Here is a 27,862-nt window from a genome sequence, read left to right on the forward strand (position 1 = left end):
AGGTATATTATTAAACTGTTAAATTATTCAGCTTCTCTGTCTCTCCTCTAATTTGTGTGAAAAATTGATAATCCAAGAATCTTCCCTCTAATTATCCTAGTAATTTCTCATATCCTAGTTCACCACTGCATATCCTTGTTTGAAAAGTACTGAAGTAAATCTGTGAGATACTAGGGAAGGATAACTGAGTTCATATCCACAGATTCGAAGTGTGTTCCTGGATCTTTTAGTGAATTCTGATACCTTGAGCTTGTTTTTCAATTCTAAAGCAACTGATGAGACTTGCTGTCAGTTACTGGATAAGGACAAGTTAAAAATGTCTGTGCTGAGTCATTTTCATATATTTCTCATTTAATCCTCACAGAAACCTTTGGGTGAGGATTGGAATTTATTATCTCAAATAGTTGGAGATTTTAAGGAATTTGTTAAAGTACATACATCTTAGTGGTATTACCGATGCAGTCACCATGCAAGTCCAGGAGAAGTTTTGAGTCTCTGTTAATCACTTGCAGCAGATACAGGTCCGAGTGTTTAAAAATAGTATTATCTTACAATTTTCTTAGCACCTGGGATTCTTCTTACATTAGTTACATTATTTCATTTTGGTATTGGCTTATAAAGAATATTGAGAGATTTTGATCACACAGATAGTTAATTGAAGCTCTAAAACTCATTTCAAGTGCCTGTCTCTGCTATTTAGTTTTGGTAAGGTCTTTAACTTTGTGTCATTGTGTATAAAATAATAAAGATAATTCTGAAATCACCGAACTCACAAGGTTTCCTAAGTATGAAATTATTATAAATGTGCAGTATGCTGTAGATCATTATACAAATACAATAAATTGTTGTTCATTTATAAAAATTGATTTTAGAAACAAGGTTTGGCCATTTTTTATAATCTTATTTAGATATCATCTGGCTAATGGAAATTTATTAAAGATTTCTTTTTGTGGTAATGAATTTTCTTACCTACATCTTCCCAGATCTCTTAATCTTTTTATCCCAGGTTGAAATTCCTCATACTTAGTAAATGTAGAAGTGCTTTTGTCCTTTTATCCATATTTGCCTTTCAGAACACAAATAGCCTCAGCGACTCAGATGACTCTATCATCAGTAAATAATGAGATAGAGTTATCCAGTAGCATTTTCTGTTTTCAGAACTCAGGTAGGAAGTGGTTATGAAAAATATTTTCAGTAGTCTGATTGTTGAGCTTTCCTATGTTAACCTTTGAACAGCTCCCTCATTTATATATCATTGATCTATCTTTTGTGTGCTAAATTTCATTTTTGTCAATAAATAATAGTTTGAGCCATCTTACAACAGTGAGATGACACATAATGGTTTAATTGTGAAGTTTCAGTGAAGTTGCCATCTTAATACTATTAATGTGCAATTACTTAAAAATCACATTTTCTCTGCTTTTTGAAAAAGTAGCTGAAAACTTAAAATTAAATTATTCCATAGCAGCGATCCCATAAATACATAGAAAAAATAGGTGATCATCAGGTTTGGGTGTCAGGCAGACATTCTTTAAACTTAAATATTTCTGAAGAAAAGGACAAAATTAAAGGGCCTGTGTGAAATATTAAATATTCTGTGAAAATTAGATCTAAAACATGAGGTGTCATTGGGTACTTCCTTTTTTAAATCCCCTTTGGATGGAACCCTTGTTAAAACATTTGTTAGGCTCTCACGTACTCTCACGTACTTGATTTTCACATTTTCAGTAACATGTTAACAAAGGAAAGTGGATACCTCACTATACGTGATGAACTAACTCATAAGACTGCACTTCTCATAGTATTCCCCTGCATTCTGTTCTGTTTTCTTTTTGAGTGGAGGTGCCAAAAGATGAGTGCATGTAGTGTACTTTTCATCTCATTTGTATTAAGCTGATAGTTTAGTTTCTTTTATAGCCTGATGTCTAGAAAATGTTCTTAATTCCATGTGTTTTATTAGATGTTGAGCAAATAGTTGATACTGGCCTACCCTAAAAAGCCATAGAGTATAACCATTTTCAGAATTACGTATAGGCAGTATTTTTTTTTTTTACATATATTTCGTTGACATATTTCAGCAGTAAATAATACCCATATATCCTTCATCTAGTTTTATCAGTTACTAACATTTTACTATATTGCTCTTTTTTTAATCTATGTGCATATACAAATTATTATTGTTGAACCATTTGAATTTTAGTTTCAAGTCTCATGGCACTTCACCCCAAAATATTAGACTTCTCCTCTTCTTTTTTTTTTTAATTTTTAAATTTTTATTTTTTTTAAAGATTTTATTTATTTATTTGATAGAGACCAGCGAGAGAGGGAACACAGCGGGGAGAGTGGGGGAGAGGGAGAAGCAGGCTCCCCGCAGAGCAGGGAGCCCAATGTTCTAAAACAGTGTTATTGCTAGTTAGGTAAGCTGTTTTATTAAAAAAAGATCCAGGATATGGCAGCATTTTCTTTTAAACTATAGATAACTGGCTGTGTTATGTTGTTTTCCTAAATTTTAATTCATGCAGTAAATCTGGTACTTTTTAAAAATTCTTTAAAAATATTTACCATAGAACTGTATGTCTCTGTGTAATATCTGATTTATCTTTAAAAAGATATATGCATAATACCTTTCATTTAGTAAATATTAAGTATTTCCTGCCTGGGACTTAATAGTGTTGTGTCATTGTTTCTTGAAGGAAATTGCCTTCTTTCCTAATACAGTTCTTTTGCTTCCCCTACTTCTGTTGTGATAGATACGACCATATGTAGGATGTCTGGTACAGTATTTGCCTCTTCTTTGGAAGCAGAGTGAAGAGCACAATATGTTGAGATGTGCTATTCTGACAACACTTATTCATCTTGTTCAGGTAAGTTACTTCCCAGTTTCTTAATTTAATATATATATATATTTAATTGAAGTCTGATTAACATGCAGTGTTAGTTTCAGGTGTACAACATAGTGGTTTGACAGTCCTATACATTACCCAGTGCTCACACAGTAAGGGTGGTTACCACCTGTCACTGTACACTTTTATTACAGTATTACTGACTATATTCCCTATGGTCTACTTCTCATCTCTGGGACCTATTTTTTTTTAAAAAAATGGAAGTTTGTGCCTCTTAATCCCTTTTTTATATTTCACCAGTCTTCTTACTCACCTCCCCTCTGGCAACCACCAGTTCTCTGTACTTAAGATTCTAGGGTTTCTGGCTTTTTTTTTTTTTTTCTTTTTTTTTCTTTTTAAAAATTATTCATTGTTTGCCTGTGGTTTATTTTAATGTAGTGAAAGGCCTCTCACTTTATGTCTTTTTCATGTGTGATCTAAACAGTTTTAAAAACTACTTCTGTGTGTTGACTTTGGACTTTTTTTGACATCTGGAAAATACTCTCTACTTTTTTTTTTTTAATTTAAATTCAGCTAGCCAACATATAGTACATCATTAGTTTCGGATGTTCAGTGATTCATCAGTTGCATATAATACCCAGTGCTCGTGACATCACGTGCCCTCCTTAATTCCCGTCACCCAGTTACCCCATCCCCTTCAGCATCCTGAAGTTTGTTATCTATAGTTAAGAGTCTCTCATGGTTTTAAAGATGTTTTCTTTCATGGATGTAGCAGTCTCCCGTGGGGATAGACTCATGATTTGTGCAGTCCATTGTACTTTCCATGCACTTTCCTTGGTATTCAGGGCTTTTTTGCATAAATTTACTCTCCACTTTCACTCCTTTTTTGTGATTTAAAATAAAAATTTTCCCTTTCATCAGTTGAGAAGGTAGGGAAACAGGTGACTTAATTTTGAAGGAAGGAGTGAATATGATTTTGGACATCTTGACTTTGAGGTGTCGAGGTTGTGCAGAGGGTAGAGAAAGATCTAAAATTTCAGACTGTGTAGGTGTCATTTGAATGGGTATAGTGAATTATATTCTGATGGTGAGAGGATAGAGAGGGAAGAACTTAATGCCAAGTCTGAGAATATCTGGATCCAGGTGTGCTCAAGTGATTTTTATTGGCCTTGCCCCAAAGTATGATAGATTTTCCAATGGGGAGATCGCTAAGTTAGTAGTTACTACTTGGCAATTTTCTAGTAAGTTAAAAATTGGGGAAAAAACATTTTAGGGGCCCCTGGGTGGCTCAGTCGGTTAAGCGGCTGCCTTCAGCTCAGGTCATGATCCCAGGGTCCTGGGATCGAGCCCCGCATCGGGCTCCCTGCTCAGCGGGAAGCCTGCTTCTCCCTCTCCCACTCCCCCTGCTTGTGTTCCCTCTCTCGCTGTCTCTCTCTGTCAAATAAATAAATAAAATCTTTAAAAAACAAACAAACAAACAAAAAAAACCATTTTAACATTAGTTTTTAAAAAACCTTTCTCAGGCACCCTAACACTTTTTTTGAATATTTATGGGTGAGTTTTACAGTTATAAATTCCTACATAAGGCAGTTTCCGATAGATGAATAGTGATACAAAAAATTTTTTAAAGCACTTTCTTTTTAATAACTGTCTCATGTAGCATCTCTTCTTATCTACCATTTAATTCTTGTGATCTTCTGTGACGATTACATCCCTTTTACAGAGTAGGATACAAAGGCTAGGATAAGGTTACTGCTCTCATAAGTAACGGAACGAAGAGTGATCCCACATTTTTTGCATTATATCTCTGCCAAAATGTGTTTTTAGATTCAGTTTGAGAGTTTTGTGACCGAGGTGTGAAAAAAACCAGCTTCTTTTGTCTCCTTAGGCAATGTCACCTCAGGAAGTGTTAGGAAGCCAGAGTAACCTGCAGGTAATGTTTATAGAGTATAGTGTAGGGCCTTTTCCTTTAATCATGACTGTTCTGTACCCTGTGTTTTTGTTTAGGCCAAAGGTGCAGGTTTCCAGCCAAGTGGTCATCCACCCTTCTTGAAGAAGGCATACAACGCTTAATATTAAAGTTGAGACTGTAGCTTAAAATGTGTTTTTCGGTCATATGAGATTATACTAAGGGTTATTGTTAAGTTGCATTTTGTAGATAACACTGCCATCCTTGAGCTTTTCAAACTTAACAGGGAAACAGTGTATTTGTATGTTTTTGTTTTCATTTCATTTTTTATATTCTGGGAACCCAGACTAGTAGTCTCTGACTAAAGAGATCATCCTTTGATCCTTGACCACCTGCTTTTGTTATTATTATAATTTTTTTAACCTGCGAAGAATTTGAAGCGTACACAGAAAAAGGAAGAACAGTATAATCAGTCATCCTTAGGGAACTATCACCCAGCTTTAAGAATCATCAGCGTTTCGTCTATATAAATTTAGGGCACTAAAAAGCTGATTGTGAGGGTTGAAAATGTATGGGAAACTTACTAATTGTGAATTTTTCCTCTAGGATATAATCTACCTGGGTTGTTTTGTAGGGAATGATCCACATTTTTTGAGGTCTTTCCTCAGTAAAAAAAAATCTTTCAGTTTCCTGCATCTTGCATGTTTACAGCTCCCTGTTCTCATATAGTATCGCTCCTTTTGATTACCTGGTGTCTCCCTGTCTCACTGTCTTGAGAACATTTGCTTTATCTTATCAGAGGATCTAACAGGGCCACTGGTTTGTTTGTGGACTTGCATGAAATCTTGGCATCAAACTGCTTTGTGAACACTTTCTGGAGGCCCTCTTAGTTTTCGTACCTGACCTTTAACCTCCCCCTTCCCAAACCAAAGTACCTCGCACTACCAGTTTTTGAGTCTTTTGGTGTTTCTGTAATGTAAATCAGGCTGCTTCTTGCCGCTACTTTACTGCTGGCTTCGAGCTTTGGCTTTCCTTGGTTTTCCAAGTTTGCTAAGTCAGTTACCACTTGTCTTTCCAGCTTTTATTTTTCTTATGCTGTCTTTGTACTTATGGTTATAGGTCTTTAAGGCACATCCTCCTAGTTTCTTTCAGTGGTTCTTGACAGAGAACAGTAGTAAATGCATGCATTAAATCTGTCAGCTTTCTCCAGATGTTAACATAGTATTGCTAATGCTGAGTTGTTTGGTGTAGCTGGGACATAGTACACAGCTTGCGTTTAGGGTCAGGAAGACCAAAAGAACATCTCCTGAAGTTTAGAGCAAGGAGTGTTATTTTTATTTTAGAAAGGTAATCAGACGAGATCGGGTGCGTTCAGAGTGGTATGGCCGTAGACATAAAAAGGTAATCAGGGCGCCAGTGGGGGCAAGGTTTGGAATGGAGTAAAACTAAGGTCAAGGAAAGTAGTTGCAGACTTTCTGTTAACCATGGAGATGATGTAGATCTGAAGTAAAAGCGATAGAGAGAAGGGAAAAGATTTGAAAAATATTAGACAGAATGAAGGATTGTTTAGATGTTGGGTGAGTAAGAAGAGGAACCAGGAGGTGGTTGAGATACCATTTATCACTAAGTAGATAGTGGTTCAGGTCACTTGAGTTTGGAAATGCAGGAAGAGGAACCAATTTCAGGAAGACAGTGAGTTGGTTCAGTGGTCAGCTTAAGAGTTTGAGCTGGCTTCTGGATGATGATGTCCTGTAGCCATTCACTCTGTTTGGAGTTCAGAGATTGAGGGTTGGAGGTAACAGATTTGAACATTTTCAGCATGCAGATGGCACAGGAGAAGGCAGTCAAAAACAATACCCTGGGGAATGCCAATATTTAGGGGGTATTATTCTTTTTTTCCCCCTTAACCTAAAAAAAAATTAGTAAATATAAATTCATAGGCTTTTGCAAAGATAGTACAGAGTATCCTTCACCTCATTTTCCCTTTTGTCTTATGTAATGATAGTATAGTATGATTTCTGCCCCTTGAAGCATGTCTCATAATTTTAATAACTGTTGAATTTACTTTTGAGCTTTTGTAGTATTGTACACAATGTCCTATTGTGATTATTTCATAGTGTTGGAGACAGTGTTTTGTAGTTTATAACTGTGGGCCAAGAGAATGTTCAAATTTATTTAAAGCTGAATATCTGGGATTGGACACATTCTTTAGGCCATTAGACTACAAAGGTGAATGTCTTCAGGCTTTGACCCGAGAGACTCTTACATGTTTAGCATTTGCTTACTTTGATATGTCTAAAGCTAGCATCTTGTGTTTATTGATGTGTGCTAAGTAAGTAGATGGATTCTAAGTTTTCTAGGAAATTTTAGGTCTACTTGATAATAAAAATGAACTTGACTGGTTTATCTTAATGTTCTTTGTGTTGTTTTGTTATAGATTGAATTGTAGAGACTGAAATTAAACTAAACTTTAAAATCCAGTATACTACTTTGTTAATTGTGACATTTTAATAATCCTCCTTCTTTAAAAACATCTTTAATAAGGTCTTTCAACTGATTTTTAGTTACAGAAGGGGTCAAACTTTTTGAAGGATGAAACTTTATGTATTTCCACTGAGGTAGCTGCCCCACTAATAAAGATGGAACTCAGTATAAGATAAATACATGTAGATTTTTTTTTAATTTTTTATTCTTATGTTAATCCCCATACATTACATCATTAGTTTTAGATGAAGTGTTCCATGATTCATTGTTTGTGCATAACACCCAGTGCTCCATGCAGAATGTGCCCTCCTCAATACCCACCACCAGGCTAACCCATCCTCCCACCCCCCTCCCCTCTAGAACCCTCAGTTTGTTTTTCAGAGTCCATCGTCTCTCATGGTTCGTCAAATACATGTAGATTTTGTTGCACTGTAATTTATTATAAACTGTATTGATATTTGAATTATTTCCTAAATAAGGGAGGTGTTTGATACTTTATTGGTTTCCTTTCTGTGTTTATCAGATTAGAGAGATTATTATGGATTAGAAATTGACTTTTTATCTATTTCATTTTCTTGTAGAGCGCTTAGACTTAGTGTGCTTCCCTGAGTCAACCTCTGTAAGACAGTTATTAGGCAAACTAGAACTTGAGATAAAACCCTCTTCTTCCTCCATCTTTGTGTTCTTGGGTCAGTAATACGAGCAAAAATTGTTCATTTAAAAAAAAAAAAACTTACAAACCAAAGAAAGAATCTCTTTTACCCTCTTCCAGCATCCTTTTCCCCTTCCCATATTTAATTAGTGTTAATTTTTTCTATATGCTCCCTAGAAACGTTTTTATGCATCTATTTCATATGCATATAGGTAGATATTTTTAAAAATTCTTAGACCTTGTGCAATTGTTATACACACACTTTTGTGCCCTTTAAATCCAGTTAGTAATTATTTTTGAGGTTGTTTTCATTCCATGCCTAATCCTTTTTCATTGGCTACTCAGTATTCTGGAATATGAATGTACTATGATACAGTTATTTTACTGATGAACATTTTGATTGGGTTCATTTAGAGATGATTTATAGAATTTAATATAGCAGTGTTAGTACTTCTTAAGTAGAGAAGAGAAATTATTTATATGTGGAATCTCTTAAAACGAACAGATGTTTATAGCCTTGGTGTACATGGTTTTATTACCATTAGGCAATTGAATAGTGTTTTTTTGCTACTTGCTGTTCAGTTGTAAACAGAACTAACCTTGTTTTAGTAGTGCTGTAGTTAGGACCATCCCAGAAAATCTGATTGATTTATTTTTTATAAGTTTGTTTTAGGACCTTTTTATATGATAGGTTATTTTTTTGGTGGGAGTGGGATCTTAGAGTGTCTTATGTTAAGTTTTATTTATACTTCCCATAGGGATTAGGAGCAGACAGCAAGAACCTGTACCCTTTCCTGCTCCCAGTTATTCAACTGAGTACAGATGTTTCCCAGCCTCCACATGTTTATCTTCTGGAAGATGGTTTAGAATTATGGTAAGAGGAAAAATTTGATACCCTGGATTTCCCCCCCCACCCCCACCCCCGGCCTTCCATACTCTCATGCCAATAAAGCAAAGGTCATGTAACAGGGCTTAAAAATTCAGCATTTAAAAACAAAAACATGAAATCACTTTCCCTGAACTGGGTAACGTAATAGCTCCATCTGTTCTTGGCAGCTGTCACTCAGTGTAGGCTCTTAGTAGTCAAAGTTCAAAGGGAAAATTTCAGTAAGAACTTGGCTGCATTTAATATTTGCGAATTTGAAATGTAAAATGGGAGAGCGCAATAAATTTTCAAAACTAAAAATGACTTAAAACTTGCAGCCTGTTAAATGGGATGTTTTGGGGGGTGTTGAGTTATTTTTCAGCCTCTTACTACCTTACCCAGTAAGTATTGAGATACTGTACCTCAGCCCCAAATGCTGAGGCTACTTAGTCTTGACTTGACTAATTATTTTACCAAGTGAGTAGTATGTCATGTTGAAAAGTAAAAAGGAAAAACTCTGTTTCTGAGGTGACTGTACCACAGACCTGTAGTAACTGACCACTATGTAAGGAACTGTGCCAGAACATAGAAAATCCTTTTGCTTTACTAAGCTTATCTTACACATAGCAGCAATTTTCTGCAGGGCCAATTGTAATACAGGAAAGGCTTAAACATTCTGATATATAAACTATTGAAATTAAAAAATGAAAATCACAGAAATAACTGTAGAGAAAGTGAACATTTCTGCTTTCCTTTCTTCCTCCTCTCTCTTCCTCCTTTCATTCCTTCCTGCCTTAGTATTTTCTTAGATGTTTAGGAATGAACAGTTTTTTGATTTTTAGAAATTGGTGCAAATTATAAATTAATGATCTATAGCAGAATACTACCTGAACGGTTTTAAAACAGGTAGATATTCAATTCACAAGTTGGGTTTCTCATATTTTCTGGGTTATGTTGTTTGAACTTAAATGACTTTAGATGGTTTGATTGCAAATTAGCATGTGTTGAATCCTTTTATATTCATGTATTTTTATTTGTGCAGGATGGATTACTCTAGATCAGATATTGGCATACTTTTTCTGTAAAGGAGCAGACAATAAGTATTTTAGGCTTTCCAAGCTATGTGTTCTCTTATCCTGACTATTCACCTCTGCTGTTTTCGTGCCAGAGTAGTCATAGATAGTATATAAAATGGCTGTAAACATCATTTACAGAAATAGGGTGTGGGTTGAATGTGACCCATGAGCTGCAGTTTGCCAGTCCCTACTCTAGATTATAAATTAAAACATTAGTCTCTGGCACATTTCTGTAAACATGTATCTATATGATGTTAACTATTAGAAAAACTAAAAATATTAGCTATAGTAATGAGATAGACTCAGATACTTAACAATATATTAGCATATGTGTATATATATTAGTAGACTCAGTATATTAATGTGTGCATTAAAGGTCTATAAATTTTTTTAAGGATTACATGAGCAGGTAATAATAAAAGTACTTGCTCTGTTAATAGTGGTCTTTTTAGTTATATGTAAACAAAATGAAATCATTAGAGTACTTGTGACTTTTTTTTGCTTTTGTTTTTGTTTTGCCAAATTGCTTAGTAGCTGAGATTCTTTAGATCGAACCAGGGTACACATTTCTTCATATATTTTTCTTAGTTAGAACACCTCTTCGGAATCAGATGTAGGTGCCAATCCCAGTTACACCACTGCATTAGGTGTGTAATCATTGTCTGTGAAACTCCCGTTTCCTTATCTGTAGAATGAGGAGGTATAATTCCTACCTCACATGGCTGTTGTGAGGATGAGGTAGTGTTTGTAAAGTGGTTAGCACTTTGTATATGACATTGAAAGCCCGAGAATCATTGAGATTGCCTAGGAAGGAAAGGGCAGGTGTGCAACAGTCAGAATCCCAGATTCCAAGGTCACATCAGAGGTGACAGAGAAGAGCTGTCTAGTGATAGAGCAGGAAGACCAAGCCAAGAGAGGAGAATATTTCCTGAAAGAGAGAGTGGTCAGCTATGTCAAATGTTGCTGATTATCCTTGTTAGAGGAGTACAAAGAAGTGAATTTGGCCCATGGAGATGATAGGAGGGGTTTCAGTGAAGTGGTAAGAATAAGTTAGAATTGAAATTATTTAAGTACAGACTGTGAGCATTGACAACTTCGGGAGCATTTACTATGAAGAGGAGTGTAGAAATTGGGCAGCAGTTGGCTGGTGTGGGGGGATGCAGGGTCTGGAGGGATGGATGAGCCTCAGGAGTGATATAATTGGAGGCAAGAAGGGATGGGATTCAGCCTATGTAGGGTTTGTTTGTTTGTTTGTTTGTTTAAATAGCATCAGGGATACTTCATCCATTTTAACTGGGGGCAGGAAGATGGATTTTTGTATTATAGTGGGATGAGATGGGAAGGTGTTCGATCAAATAGATACGTTTTCTCAACTAAATGTGAACTGTAGCCATCAGTATAGTGTTAACGGCTGGAGTTGAAGTATGTATAAGATACGAGGGATTTGTGGAGAAAAAAGATGTAAAATAATTATCTTGGAGAATGGGAATTTGAACTTACTAGGGATAATCAGTAGCAAGAGATGTTTGTGGTCATATATACCAGGTAAAACTCTTCCGACTGATTATGTGGGGTTTTTTCCCCGTCAAGTTTATTCCCCCACTCTTGATCTAACATGCTAGAGATTTGTCAGTGTTAACTAGCCTTCTCAAAGAACCAACTTTTGGATTTGATTCTCTTTGTTGTATTTTTGTTTTCTGTTTATTAATGCTCTTATATTTATCATTTCCACTTTCTACTTACTTTAAGTTTTTGTCATTTGACCTACCTTCTGAGATTCAGTTTGGTAATTTTTTTTCTTCTTTCCTCATATGAACATGTAATACTATAAAATATTTTTAAGCAGAATTTGAACAAACCTTGCATTTGAACAAACCTGCATAAAGGGCTAGTATTTTTTTTTTTCTTTTTAAAGGAAATACATAGGGTAATGGAGACTGGTCAACAATAAGCATCAGCTATATACCATTAATTGTAATATGCTCTTCATTATTAAAAACCAAAACCAAAACCAAAAAACTGGTTTGATTGCCTTTTGCCATCCACTTAGGAGATTTAGAACCTTAAAAAAACAAAACAAAACAAAACAAAAAAACAAACCCAAAACCACTTTCTTTAAAAAATGATTTCCTGAAATAAACTTTTCTTGCTAGGGTGAATTCTACTTTTAATATGTCATACAAGTCTATTTTCTGGTATTTTATCAGATTTTATTTTTTCCTTTAATTATAAATGAGTTGGATTGACAGTCCGTATTTTGTGATACTGATTTCATATCAGTGTCATGTTTCTTTTACCAATTTACCAGTTTTTAAAAGTGATTTTTTTTTTTTTTTCATACTGGAGTGATCTCTATAATACAGTAACTCTTTGGATGATTTGAAAATTTAGTAATAAAGGGAACTGAAAATGGATTCATGGCAGTGGCTGGGGAGTCATTCATAGTTTGGTAATATTCTGAAGTTGTTTCTTAGTTGTTAGTTTATACATACTTGGGTTTTGATTTTCCATGTCTGTTACAATTTGGGTACTTAATACCTTAAGATACTAATAAAAAAAAAAAACCTTACATACATTTGCCTTACCTCTGCTATTTGCAGTTTTATTTTTGTTTTGCCTCTAAAGTACATTTATTAGAGATTTTTCTTTTTATTAATGTGAAAGAAGTACATGTTAGATTTTATGAGTTTTCCTATGTTTCTATCCTTTCATTACTTTATTTCTCCTTCAGATTTTTTACTTCCTACACTTAGCTGGGTATATTTTCTTAAAGCTATAAAAAATTGTTACTTTATTACCTTAAGTGCTAAAACATGTAAAGCTATGAATTTGTCTTGGCTTATAACTGCCTATTTCCCTAAAGTCTTGACATATAATGTCCTGTTTTTTATTTTGGTGGTAGCATTGTGGATTTTTAATGTCTCCTTTGACTCAGTCTCATTTATTTTTTGCTGGTACTAAAGTGTATGATTGAGGTCTGGACTTACTGCATTGTAAATACAACATATCACTTGTTCAGTTTTTTAAAAATTAATATGAATTTTAATGACTATAGGCTTTGCTTTTGTAGCATATTCATATCAATAGTAATGATGATATAAAAGAAGCAGATTTTATTCTTTCTAACTGGTGGGTTGTATAGTTCAAATCAGTGTTTTACTTTTTAATTTTGACACTGGTTTATTAAAATACCCATCTAGTTTTCTTGTGTCAGTGTCCCTTTTTATTTCTAGCATTCTTTTTTTTTTTTTAACTTGTCAATATGGTTTTATTTCAGTATTTTGTAAACTTTTAAATAGAATCAGGTAAAAAAAAAAAACATTTCAAAAAGTGCAAAATATTAGAAGGCTAATCAGTGCTATTAATCTTTCCATGCAGACAGTCTCTTGCTGAGCTAAGCAATACAAATTCTGTAGCAGGGAATATGTATAAAATGATACTCTACAGAGTTTAAAAATAGGCTTGGTCAAGAGACTGCACATGATACAACTGAAGTAGTGCAAATAATACACAGCTAAGAATTTAAATCAAACTTACTATCCTGTGTACTATACAACCGTGATGATACCATAGGTGGAGAGACAAGATATAAAGCTCCTTTACAGTTGCCTGCCCGTCAGAAAACTATTTCTAGCATTCTTGATCTGTAACTTTTAAAAGAGATAATTCACTGCACAAAATTTTGGTATTTTTGTATATTGTTAAAATATTTAATAAACACAGTATTTAAAATTTAAACTACTTTCATGAAGCATCATGTGATGTAGTATGTATGTATTCATTGATTAACTTTTCACTTTTTAATTATTTTGCATTTAAATTTTATCTGCTATATCATCATATGGTTTACTTTATTTAGATTTGACTTAACTGTCTTTGTTCAGTGTTTACATTTTAGCTTTTCTGTTTGAAATTTAGTTGTGTTTCATATACAGTTCAAATTTTTATATTTTGTATTTTAACTTAACCAGAGATGCTTTACCTCAAAAGAACTTTCATGCTCTTATACTTATTTGTTGAATTGATACACCTGTCTTTTTACCTGATGCTCCATGTTTCCTATATTTTTTGTGGAAGGGTAACATTAAAATTTACATTTCTCTAGGTAAAGATTTGGTACATATAACTTTGTCTGATTATTCATCAGAATAGTAACTTATCTCTTTCCTAATGACTTTGTCTCTCTCTCTTCCTTTCTAATTCTTCATTTGAAGTTGGAGTTAAATGCTATGTCATCTTAAGTACTTTAAACTTTTCGAGATTTTTTTCCTTTTTAAAATACTATGGCTTGTGTTGCGGAAACGAGCATAGGTAGTGAGAGTGACAATGACCTGAATGTCTTTTTACTAAGGTAATGACATTGGGAGGGAAGAATTCATATGGAATTTTAATTTGGATCCAATGACAGAGTTTGAAACATCTTCTGAGTTTTAGAATATGCCCATCAGTTTTTTTCTCACTGAGATACCGTGACTGGATTGTGGCTTTTCTTTTGATTTCATTGTTATTGTAAAGGTGAATAGGATAAAAATTTTAAAATCTTTTGTTTTATTCTTTAAAAATGGAATCAAATCCTGTTCTTGTTGATCCGAGTTAAAGTGTCTAAAAATATTATTGCTTGTATATGTGGCACGTACTTCATTTCTGGGGTGGCTGGTTTCTCTTGTGTCCCCCTTCCTCTTCCCAATTTTGGCATTTAAAATTTGTGAAATAGGGGCCCCTGGGTGGCTTAATCGGTTAAGCATCTGCCTTCAGCTCAGGTCATGGTCCCAGGGTCCTGGGATCGAGCCCTGCATCGGGCTCCCTGCTCAGCGGGAAGCCTGCCTCTCCCTCTCCCTCTGCTTGCTGCTTCCCCTGCTTGTGCTCTCTCTCTGTCAAATAAATAAGTAAAATCTTAAAAATAAATAAATAAATAAAATTTGTGAAATAGTTCATAGATTAATAGGGAAGTCATATTATTTGTAAATATTTATAGCTTACATAAAATGAAAATCCATTTCCTGTATCCTCGTTAAGAAATGAGATAGTAAGAATGTCTTTGAAGCCCATGGTTATGGCATGTTTGTTGAATTCTCCTGTTTTGATTTCAGGGATGACCCACTGTACCAGTTTTTTTTGTTTTCATTCCTTGGTTTTCTTTCTTGTAATGTTTTTAAAATCACGTGTGTGTATGTGTGTGTGTGTCTTTCTAAACAGTATATTCTAACTTCATATAAATTTTATAGCTTGTCTTCTAACTTGCTTATTTTTTTTTTGCTCCCTGTTCTAAGATTGATCCATATTGATGAGTTTAAGGGTATGAATGTCACAATTCATATACACCATTTTGGTTGATGTTCAGATAATGCAACTGAACATTTTGTACATGACAATGTATGCAGATGTATGAGACCTTATTCACTAGGTCATAGGTATGTGCACATATACATATTTTACTTTTTCAGATGATAATTACTTTCCAAGTGATGAGACTAACTTCCTCCTGCCAGCAGTGTGCAAGAGTTCTCATTGTTCGTAGCTTTGCCAATACCTATTATGTCAGACTTTGGAAATTTTGCTAATCTGGTAGGGGTAAAATTGTACCTTGTTTTGCTTATATTTTACATTTTCTTGATTACTAGTTCAGTATCTTTTTGTATTTTTTATAGTCCGGTTTATTGACAGTTTTTGGATGGATCCTCTTTGGAATGCTGGCTCATGTGCTCTCTACATTTGTCTTTTATTAACCTCTTATATTCCTTTGGACTGTTCCCTTTTCAGTTATATGTATTGGAAACAATCTTCTCCCAGTATGTGACTTATATTTTGACTTTTTTTTTTTTTTTTAAGATTTTACTTATTTATTTGACAGAGAGAGACACAGCGAGAGAGGGAACACAAGCAGGGGGAGTGGGAGAGGGAGAAGCTTCCCACAGAGCAGGGGCCCCGATGAGGAGCTCGATCCCAGGATCCTGGGATCATGACCTGAGCTGAAGGCAGATGCTTAACGGCTGAGCCACCAAGGTGCCCCACATTTTGACTTTTTTGAGGCATCTTTTGATACACAGTAATCGTTAACTTTAATGTAGTCATATTTATCTCTTTTTCCTTAATCTTTCTTTAACTTAAAGCTCTAATTACGTTCTCCTGACGTTATCCTTCTCATATAAAACTGGAATTAATTTCTGTATTTCATGTGAGGTAGAGGCCCAGTAGCTCACCACTGGTGACTGAATTGTCCAACCTTTTCTTAACCTGGGAGCTGCCTCTTTCATAAAGGAGCAGGTCTGTTTCTTATGTTACTCTGTTTACGATATTAAATACATTGATTTTATAGTAAGCCATAATATGTGGTAAAAGAAGTGCCCCCTCCAACCCCCATATGTTTTGTTTTCTTGGCAAATTTCTTGTTTGTTCTTGGTCATTTGCCTTCCAAATCATTTTAGAACTCAGCTTTTCTAATTTCTAGGGAAAAGCCTGTGGGGATTTGAATGAAGTTTTGATTCTGTATAACAATTTAGAGAGAATTGACATCTTTATGGTGCTGGATTTTTATATCAGTGACTCTTAGAGTAAGATCTATTTAAATCTTAAGTATTTGTTTTGATATATAGAAATTGAGCTGATTTTTATATACAGTGTATTGATATATTCAGCAACCTTGTTGAAGTCTCTTAGTGATTAAAGTACTTCTTTCCCCCTCTCTTTTCTATCAGTCATATCTTCTGTGAATAAAGACTGTTTAACTTTTTCCTCTCACCCTTGTGTCTTTTATTAATTTATTTGGCATATCATGCGAGGAGCCCTCCATACATATACTCAATAGATGTGAAGGTAGACAAGATAAAAAATAGAGGATATTTTTTGAGGTGTGATTGTGTTTTTCCAGGAGAATGGTGTCAAATGTCATTAGGTGTGTTTTCTACGAGTGTTTGGTAGGTACCCTCTTACCAGATTAAGGACTTATTTCTCTTTATAATAGGATAGTTTTGATAATGAACGTTAGATTTTGAATAGGATCCCCTCCTCTTTTCTTGCAGCTGTTTTGACAATCATGTTTTTTCTCCATTAACTTCTTGGGTGGGGAGTGAGGAGGTAAACCAGCTGCACACTTCCCTGATAAACCACAACCCATATATATTTTATTTTTTATACATTGGTTCTTTCATATTTCCCAGGGTCTCTTGAAAGGACACATGAATAACATGTGACAGAAAAATAAAAACAAAGCAATTTTTGTCTTTCCTTGACCATAATCATGCTTTTGCTTTAGCATTATAATTTTATTGTAAATATTTTAGTATGTAGTTACTTCCCTTACTATTTTTGCTGTGTATATAGAAATAATAATATATGATTTATAGATGGGTTTTAAATTTTGACAAATTTGGTAATTTTTTTCCTAGAAAGATAACTTTCATAACTTTGTGTATTGTCCATTTTTCTTTCTTCTTTAGATGGGACAATTTTAATAAGTTGTATTGTTAACAGTTTAATGGTTATAGAAAGAGACTTAATCATCTGTTTTTCTTCCTAGGTTAGTGACTTTGGAAAACAGCCCAAGTGTTACACCAGAGTTGCTTCGTATATTTCAGAATATGTCCCCACTTCTTGGTATGTGTGAAAGTGTAAAACACAATACTGTTTTTGAATGCAGTGATAATTTGGGGCCTGATAGGTGACTTTAAATTATACCTTCCATTTTTACAGAAGTCCCTCGTATTCACAAACAAGTTTAATAGTGTTTTAATAGTTTTTAGGTATGTACCTATATAACTTTTTAGAGCCATTTCTGCTTATTAAAGAGTAGACACTAAATTTACTAAATAACTAAAAACAAAAAAGTGTTCTTGGAAAATTAATTCCATATTAAGTTTGAACTTTGGTAAAGTTTTTATGTTTCATAGCAGGTTCTATAAGGTATTTAAAAGACTGTATTGTAAAGCTGCTTCTGTATACCATGGTATTACCCAGTTTCCTTTACAAAATGATTTTATGCTGTCACTTGTTCACAAATGAGCTCTGTACATATTTCTGATTTAGCTAAGGTACCAACAACATGAAGACTATTAAATATTGGCAAATCATATTTATTGTTTAAGTATTACTGACATATAGAGATGCAAAATCATGAAGTGTAATATTCTAGAAGCATCATTTGTGGCACATGGGATGGGAGAACTGGACACTGTGCTGGGAGTGGGGCCTTAGTCTCTTAGGCCACCTTGGATGAGATCTAATTAGGTTTTTTTTCCAATCTGAACATGTTTTCTGATGATAATTAATACTAGAGAATACTTTGCTGTTACATGTCACCTACCATTCATAAGTAATACCTTACATTTTAAAAAACATAATATTTGTTTATAGAGTTGTTTTGTGAGGGATTTTACCAGTGGATATTCACATTTAAACTCTCTTGGAGTAATATAAAGATTGTATACAGTGCTGTTTATGGGCCTTTGTGATTCTTTTTCAGTCTGCAGAATACTATAATTTATTTATAAAATGTAAAAATTCAGTGTTTTGCATTTATAGTAACCATTCTTCAAGAGTGATCCATGAAACATCTTTAATTCCTTCATTAGAACTTTGTGTCTACTAACTAAATATTGTCGGTAGAGGGCATTTACAGCAATATCTGAAGACTTTTTTTTCTGGGAATTTATTTGTAGTGAGTAGTTTTATTAGACGAAAATATTACTGAGGTATAATGTTACACCAGAAAAGTAGATTTACTTTTTCACAGATCAACAAATGTGGACTAAAACACTATTATAACTGATTAGAAAACATCTCATTTTCTGGATGGTCATAGTGGGTAGAAAATGTAATTAGTCCTTCACATTTTCTTTATTTTCTATTATTTTACCCCATTCTTCAGAATAGATCTCAAATAATACCAAAAAGCATCTGTTTTCTGATAAAGAGCCACTTGCCATTTATCATCTAGTGTCCCTATAAAATTGTTGGAAAAAAATCCCAAAGATGAAGACTGTGGCAATAGACCAGTCACTTGTTGCTAGTCTCCTAAAAAAAGTTTTATCTTTTTTTAAGAAACCATAGGGAAAGAAAGTGGAAAATGTCCTTTCACTCCTTTAACTCTGGTGAAGGCCTTTTAGTTCTACTCTTCCTAACTTGGAGACCAAATACAGTGTCATTCTGGGTAATCCACAGTGCTTCTTTGTACTTGACCTAGGAATAGAAACCTCAACCAGAGCCATTGTCAACTTTGTCATGAACAGGATTCAGCCATTTTCACTTATGGGTGACGTTATACAGTGATTTCACTTTGCCTATGTTATTTGACCCCAAATCCAGCATGCCTGACCTTTACAGTGTAACAAGAGAAGGGTGGGTAGACAGGAAAAAGACTTAAAAAGTATTGACTAACCCTACTAAGACTTTATGACAGTATTTTGAGTGTAGATTTAGGTAAGCACTGTAGTACAGTTTAACCATAGAAAGCTCTGTAGTTGATGCATTTAGATACGTATTTAGAACAGTGTCTGGTGGGGCACCTGGGTGGCTCAGTCGGTGAAGCATCCGACTCTTGATTTCGGCTCGGTCATGATACGAGGGTCGTGAGATTGAGCCCTGCATCTGGCTCCACCCCCAGAGGGGAGTCTGCTTGAGACTCTCCCTCTCCCTCTGGTCCTTTCCCTGCTTGTACAGGTGCGCACACATGCACATGCTCTTTCTTTCTCTCTAATAAAAGTAAATAAATCTTTAAAAAAATGTCTGCCACATAGTAAAGATTGTTTTGCAATTATATGTGTTACTATTACTGTTAATATTACTGCTATTTTAAAAGCAAAAGCAACCACAGTCAGTGAAGGATTTGTTACTTAACTAAATCAAGAACTACTAAAATTTCATCCTTGTGATAATACTAGATTTAAGCTTTTTTAATATTCAAAAATTTAAAAAATTCTGTATTTTACAGATAGTTAACAGTGAATATAGATTATATGGAAGCTACTGAATTAGTTTATTTCCTGCTTTCTCTTTGAAAACATTGTATGTAATTTGTTTTATGCATTATGGTATATATATTTGCTTTGATAAATGAAGAAATTCTGTTTACACATTATATCTGTGCATGTTTAGTATACCTTGACAACAGTGTTACCTTTATTCTTGAGTATCATATTCTTGAGTATCACAAAACTCATTTTTACATGTAACATTTTGCATATACATTATGTTATATTAGCTTTAGAATTTATTTTGAAATATAACCAGAATATTTATTTTATTATTATTTTTTTTTTTTAAAGATTTTTATTTATTTATTTGAGAGAGAATGAGAGACAGAGAGCACGAGAGGGAAGAGGGTCAGAGGGAGAAGCAGACCCCCTGCTGAGCAGGGAGCCCGATGCGGGACTCGATCCCGGGACTCCAGGATCATGACCTGAGCCGAAGGCAGTCGCTTAACCAACTGAGCCACCCAGGCGCCCCAGAATATTTATTTTAATCTTTGAAGACTATAGATCAAAATGAATACTTACTTTTCTTATCAGTGAAAACATATTCTTTGTCATTGTATCTATGATTTTTAAAAATTATTGAATATGATAGCTATTACTTTTTTATAAGTAGAAATAAAGCTGTTGGCAGGAATTTTCTCATTTTCATGAAGGGGGGAAATCGGAGGGGGAGACGAACCATGAGAGACTATGGACTCTGAGAAACAAACAGGCTTCTAGAGGGGAGGGGGGTGGGTGGATGGGTTAGCCTGGTGATGGGTATTCAAGAGGGCACATGCTGCATGGAGCACTGGGTGTTATGCACAAACAATGAATCATGGAACACTACATCTAAAACGAATGATGTATGGTGATTAACATAATAAAAAATAAAGTTATAAATAAATAAAATACATAAGACCAACAATATTGAATACTATTTAGATGTTTAAGTTAATAATTTTTAAGATATTTTAAGTGTGTGAATAAATACAAGGCTAAAATTCATTTTATATCCTTTTTCCTAAATGTAAGTAGAACCAGAGGAATTTAAAGTAGAACCAAGGGGCGCCTGGGTGGCTCAGTCGTTAAGCGTCTGCCGTCGGCTCAGATCATGATCCCAGGGTCCTGGGATCGAGCCCCACATCGGCTCGCTGCTCGGCAGGAAGCCTGCTTCTCCCTCTCCCACTCCCCCTGCTTGTGTTCCTGCTCTCGCTGTCTGTCAAATAAATAAAATCTTTAAAAATTAAAAAATAAAAATAAAGTAGAACCAAAAGCTATCACTGAAAATAATTCTGATAACTTAGTTCTAAGGGCTTGTTTTTAAAATCCTTTAAATCTGTTTTATAGTGTTAATTTACTTAGTATTCTCATTCCTTTTTTTTTTTTTTTAAGATTTTATTTATTTATTTGACAGAGGCAGACAGTTAACGACTGAGCCACCCAGGCACCCCTGATAGTTACATCTTTAAGAATATTTTTTATGTGTAAGTTCTTACAGGAGAGCAGATTTGAAGACGAGTCCAAGGATTGAGAATTATCTAAACACAGTATTGAAAGTTTTTGGAGTGTAATAGGACTCTTTTCATAAGTAGCATATCATATCCAGTGCCAGCGCAGCAGCACTCAGTAGATGCTTATTGAGTGAACCATTTAAGCACTTATAAAAATATGATGGTAAAATGATTCAGTTCCAGGGCACCTGGGTGGCTCAGTCGTTAAGCGTCTGCCTTAGGCTCCGGTCGTGGGCCTCGGGTCCTGGGATCGAGCCCCGCATCGGGCTCCCTGCTCAGCGGGAAGCCTGCTTCTCCCTCCCCCACTCCCCCTGCTTGTGTTCCCTCTCTCGCTGTGTCTCTCTCTGTCAAATAAATAAAATCTTAAAAAAAAAAAAAAATTCAGTTCCTTGTCATTTACCATGCTGGCACTAGAAACGTAGTTTGAAATGAAAGTTTGGTATATATGATTATGTGCTTGTTTTCTGAAAGGAATAAAAAACCTGGGAGCTTAATTTTTTTCCTTAAATTCTTTCAACTAGTGCCAGGTATATGGGGAAGTACTCAGTTATAGGTTGATGTCAGTTCTTAGATAGCTGTTTGAATCCCAGTAGTCTGAACAGCACTCAAAAGGTTTGTAAAGAACTGTATATAACTTAGTTTTAAATAAAGTGCTTCATTTAAACTGATTTTGAACATTGAATTAACCTGTCCTTTTTAAAATAAATTCTTTGGCAGAACTAAGTTCAGAAAATCTCAGAACCTGCTTTAAGATCATCAATGGTTATATCTTTTTATCATCAACAGAATTTCTACAGGTATGATGTACTAGTTTTTGCATTGTAAAAATTTATGTAGTTCTTACTTTGTCTCTCATTTGAAATCAAGAGGTACCTTTTAAATGAAGATTGATCAGTTACTTTAAGGGGAGAAAAAACTTTATAAGCACTGTAGGGTAGATGTGATGCAGTTCCATGAACTGTTACTTAACACAGAAAGTATCTCTGTAAATAAATACAGCCTTATATTTCTGTAAAAATCAGTATCGCAGTAAACTGTATTTTTATTTTCTAAGCTTTTTCTAAGAGTTCTAATTGAAACTTTATATACTTAGACCTTAAGTATATAGTTTTCAAATAGATTGTAATGAGTTCCAAATATAATTTTTGCCTGTTCTGATACTGCAAATATATTTATATGTATATTTTGACTTTTGATTGAATTTCAGACATATGCAGTGGGTCTCTGTCAGTCGTTTTGTGAGCTGCTAAAGGAAATTACTACAGAAGGTCAAGTTCAAGTACTCAAGGTATTGTCATATTTTAAATGAGTATTGTTGTAAGTTTTTCATCTGTATTTTGTGAAATTGGACCTTCATTTGGGTTTGGATGATTGTCAAGGAGAAGAGTACTTCTAGACAGTATTTTCTTTTAGTGGTAATCAATTACTATAATTCTGGGCCATGGGTTTCAAATTTGAATGTGGATACAGATCTCCTGAGGATGTTGTTAAAATAATGTGGATTCCACATTTCTGACAAGGTCCCTGCTGATGGTATCCTAATCAAGGTCCATCTCCCCACCCCATCCTGAGACCTCACTTTTAAGCAAGGCTTTAAAAATGTTTAGGAATTGTCCAAAGGCTGGTGACATGTAACACTTCTCACTGCTCCAGTTGGTTAGCCTACTTTTGGGAAGAAATTTTATTATAATTTGGGACTTTTAATTTGTGTTGGCATCATAGTTATACTATGAAACTTGTATCGATTGAGTATGATTTAGAGCCAGTATAAAATCATTATGTTGTATACCTGAAAATAATATAATGTTATGTGTCAGGTATACCTCAATTAAAAAAAAACTTTAAAAAATAAGCTCTGAGTTAATGTTTATGCAGTATATCTATATAGATTAAGGATATATATTATCTTTATATGTTGTATATCATTGTGTAGAATAAGAACAGGCTCTGAGTTGTATATATTTATGTATTAAAGATATAGTATCAATTAAATATATATTTATAAACATAAGTGTATTTATAAATTTATATGAAATACATATTTACATGTATATGTATACATATATACATATGTGCTTCATGTTTGTACTTTGCAAGAAGATGTAGCTGTTAACCCTTCCTGCACTCCCCCACTTCCCTGATTTCTTAGCTGTGTTCTAAGTCAGATATGGTCAGATATGCAAGATGGTTAAGTGAAGTGTTAATTATCATAACAAAGTTGCATTTATCGTATGAGAATGATGGCATTTCTTTAGATCCTAAAAACCATATGATTTCCTCCCAGTGAAATTAAAAAGTCTTTGCCCAGAGAGGTTCATTGTAAGAAATGTATAATTGACCCTTGAACAACACAAGGTTAGAGTTGGAGACCCTCTGCACATTGAAAATCCAGGTTTAACTTCTGACTCCTCATAAACTAAACTACTAATACCCTGCTGTTGACCGAAATCTTAAAGATAACATAAACAGTCAATTAACACATATCTTTTAAGTTATATGTACTATATACTGTATTCTTACAAGAAGAGAGAAAAGAAAATGTTAAGAAAATCATGAGATAAAATGAAAAAAAAACTCATGAGAAAATGCATATCTAGTACTGTACTATATTGAAAAAAGTCTGCATATATGTGGACCTGTGCAATTCAAACCCTTGTTTAAGGGTCAGCTGTATGTAACTAATCACAATAATTGTCATAGTAATCCACAGTATATTTGGGGGACTAAGTGGGTAAAAGTTTATGCATATGGTAAAATCTTCTTTTGTATTAATCACTATGATAGCTGCTATACATCTAATAAGAGTAATCATCAGTTTGAACTTATTCAAGCATTATAATATTTAATGTGTTGTTCTTCAGATATTTATTGTACACACGCACAGATAAAACTCCAGATATCCGTGTTACAATGCTTGTTAATTCGACTTTCAAATTGGTTGCATTTAGTAGCTTTGGTCATTATTCATTTATTCACCGTATAGGTTATGGGTCAGCACGCTTTTTCTGTAAAGGACCAGGTAGTAAATGTTTTAGGCTTTGTGGGCCATACAGTCTTTGTCTCAACTATTTGTATCTGCTGTTGTAGAATTGAAAGCAGTTATAGATGATAAGTAAATGGATGAGTGTGGCTGTATTTCATTAACGCTTTATTTACAGAATTATGGCATGGGCATAGTTTGCCAACCCTTGGTATTAGTATTCAGATTTTAGTTATAAAGTGATCAGACAGGGAGGCACCTATAATTAAAGACTTTGCATGTTTCCTAGGGCTGCCATAACAAAGTACCACAATCCAGGTGGCTTAAAACAACAGAAATTAATTTATAGTATTTATAGTAATTATCTTTCTCACGGGGTACTAGACACTGAAAGTCTGAAATCAAGGTGTTGGCAGGGCCATGCTCTCTCTGAAGACTCTGGGGGAAAGTTTGTTCCATGCCTTTGTCTTAGCTTGTGGTGATGGCCAGCAAGCTTTGGCTTCCTTGGCTTGTATATGTATCATTTCAATCTCTGCTTTCCTTTGTTACATGACGTTCTCCTTGTATCTCTGTTTTCTCTTCTAATAAGAGTACCAGTCCTAATGGATTAGAGGCCTACCCTAAAAATACCATCCTAACCCAATTGCATTTGCTAAGACGCTGTTTCCAGCCACGTTTACGGGTACCTGGGATTAGGACTCCAACATATCTTTTTGGAAGACACAGTTCAACCCATAATGAGCATTTACTGTTAAAAAGTGAAAAGATGGTTTTTGTGTGTGGGGATGAAGTATGGAGGACTTGATTGGAGTAGGTTTTGTAAATGAAAGTGACCCAGTAGAAGGGAGGATGGCTCTAGATAATACAGGGGATTGGGATTTCGGATCAAGAGCATTTGTGGAAAGATTAGTTTGAAAGGGGAGCAGGAGTTTGTTTTCTGAGAGAGTTGGCAAAAAGTGGCAGTGATTGAAGCTGTAGATAATCATGTTTGGTGAGAAGTGTAGGAAACTGGTATGTGACCTTGGTGTTTTCAGTTACAAAGGAGACAAGGTTAGAGCTGCTTGATGACTGTCACTCTTGAGGCAGAGGTACATTGCAAGGTGATAAGACTATTTGTATTTTCCACAGGTTGGGGGCATGAATATTACTCATCTCAGTATTCATTCTTAAATGAATTCTACATTACTGATGTTAAAGATGGTACTTAAGATTCTTGACTGACTTACATATAAGAACAGTGTCTTTAGGCTTTAAGAGAATTCTTACAATACAGAAAGGCTTTTAACAGGAGTTGAAATAAGAACTTTGGTTAATTCTGATTTTTCCCAGAAAGTCCATTTATCAAACCCATTACTTCACCATACTGTCTGTTTTTTGCTTTTCTGTATTTGAAATCACAGTAGAAACTTTAAACCAAGGTAATGTTGTAAACTAAAAATAGGGCACATACGGTAAAATATGATAAAACTCTGATTTTAGTTTCATAGATTCTTTAGTTTCTTTTTTAGTATAGGGGTTAAAGCATGAGAATGTAAGCCCCAGTTATGAAAGAAGCATGTGGTCTTTGAAGGGGTAATTACGGAAATCTGTGGCTTCTAGAGACCACCCTGGATGCTTGAGGCCTGGTCTGCTCTCACCCCCACTATTTTCACAGTATTCTCTAAGCTGCAGAGATTACAAGTAACATTGGACATGTTTACAAAAATGTTCTTGTGAATTTTTAATGCATTTATGCCCTTACCAAACTGATGTAGTGGCAATATATAATTTTACTGAGGACCTCATCTGTCTTATGTAATCTTAGCTTCATCTTTTGTCTTGGTGGTAATTTCTTTTCTGGAAGTAGAGAGATAACAAGGAGTCAACACTATGGCCTTAATTCTAACCGAGGAAAAAGTGACTGGCTATGTGGGAGTGATAGAAATTTGAGAGGAAATTGCCATGTCATTTTGATGTTGTCTTTATAGATTTGTGTGTGTGCGCACGTGTGTGTGTTTCTCCTCTAGCTTTTCTATTATCTTAACTTAAATAAATTATGTATTCTCCTTCCTCTGAATGCATACAATGTAAGTGATGTGGAAGCAAGGGGAATCCGTAATTCTTACGTTAAGGATTGCACAGCGAATATGCCTACATCCAGTAGAAATGCCAACTGAAGCATACTAACTGCCCATTTCCAGTGTTATTCTCCTCTTGACCTGCGCTTTGGTTTGCACATCCAGCTCTGCTACTTTACACAGTTCTTATGTATAAGAACTGGGCTTAAATTCTCTCATTTGTTATGTAAGGGATTGTACCACATGAAATTTTAATAATTTGTAAGTATGCATTATCTGAAATCCTGTTAAATTTTAATGTATATATTCTGAGTGTTAAGAGGTTGTTGCTTATGTTTAAACACCTCTGAGAAAAAGTTTGAATTGAAAGTGGTTTTTTTTCCTCCTTCTTTTGTACTTTTTTTTAGTAACTACTGAAAGACAAATTGTCCTGAGCCATATGAAATGGGCATTGTGAAATTCATTGGCAAAATGAAGCAGGTTTTTAAGGATATGTCCTAAGGAGAATGTTTACTTTCTTTTTAGTATTTGTTTTTGATTGTATTCTTGCAACATCACGTAATCAGAGGCAGTAGAGCAGGAGAGCGCGGTAGGTAAGACTGTGGACCGAAGCGAAACTGCCAGCGTTCGAGTATTGGCTCTGCTGCTTCACAGCCGGGTGCGGTGAGCGGCCTCATCTCTGCCCCTCACCTTCTGGCTAGAACGTGGGGATGAAAACTTCACTTGTATCCTAGAGTTGAGATGAGGATCCCAGGGGCTTACACGTATAAGGCACTAACAACAATGCCTACCATGTAATCACGTAATATTAAGTGTTGGCTATTTTTACCTAACTGTATAATTAAATAGTTGTCTAATTATATAATCTCCCTTCGGGGCAGAATAGGCTACTGTACTTGGAGGCCAAATAATTTATTTTGGTTGTTAACATTTTGGGCTGTAAGAAAAAACAAGTTATTCTACCTCATCTTTTGACCATTTCTTCTAACTAATTAGTGTTTATTTAAAAATAAAAAGAATACATTAGTTAAAACTTCAATACTAAGCAGGCTATTTACACAATGCTAGAGCTTTATTTTTTATCAAGAATTATATATCTCAGCGGCCCTTTAAACAAATAATACATTATATGTTAAAAAGAAGAAGAAGATAGCAGGCGGGGAAAAATGAAGGGGGGAAATCGGAGGGGGAGACGAACCATGAGAGACTGTGGACTCTGAGAAACAAACTGAGGGTTCTAGAGGGGAGGGGGGTGGGGGAATGGGTTAGCCTGGTGATGGGTATTAAAGAGGGCACGTTCTGCATGGAGCACTGGGTGTTATATGCAAACAATGAATCATGGAACACTAAATCAAAAACTAATGATGTATGGTGATTAACATAGCATAATAAAAAAATAAAATAGAACTGTAAAGTAAAAAAAAAAAAAATTAGTTGTATTTAATTCTTTCTTGCTTTCCAGAGTAGTAGCACAGTCTTTTAAAAAACTTTTGTTACGAAAATTTCCAAATTTATATAATGTATAACACCACCCT

The 27,862-nt window shown here is 34.6% G+C and overlaps 1 protein-coding gene across 10 annotated transcripts in view; it reads left to right on the plus strand.

Annotated features, from left to right (window-relative positions):
• IPO11 (importin 11) overlaps window positions 1–27,862 on the plus strand; it is a 208,025-nt gene that overhangs the window by 90,421 nt on the left and 89,742 nt on the right. For all 10 annotated transcript variants that reach the window (XR_010413081.1, XR_010413079.1, XR_010413082.1 and 7 more), the window contains 5 exons: window positions 2,751–2,864; window positions 8,647–8,762; window positions 17,346–17,422; window positions 22,008–22,087; window positions 22,498–22,578. Coding sequence is in view for 6 of the 10 variants with exons in the window: in XM_064596162.1 (XP_064452232.1) it covers window positions 2,751–2,864; window positions 8,647–8,762; window positions 17,346–17,422; window positions 22,008–22,087; window positions 22,498–22,578 (468 nt within the window). In the remaining 4 variants the exon portion in view is untranslated. The remainder of the gene's footprint in view (window positions 1–2,750; window positions 2,865–8,646; window positions 8,763–17,345; window positions 17,423–22,007; window positions 22,088–22,497; window positions 22,579–27,862) is intronic.

The sequence above is a fragment of the Mirounga angustirostris genome, unplaced genomic scaffold (genome assembly GCF_029215605.1).
Source record: "Mirounga angustirostris isolate CCGP_5_RB_7025 unplaced genomic scaffold, mMirAng1.0.hap1 SCAF_7, whole genome shotgun sequence".
Taxonomy (NCBI): domain Eukaryota; kingdom Metazoa; phylum Chordata; class Mammalia; order Carnivora; family Phocidae; genus Mirounga; species Mirounga angustirostris.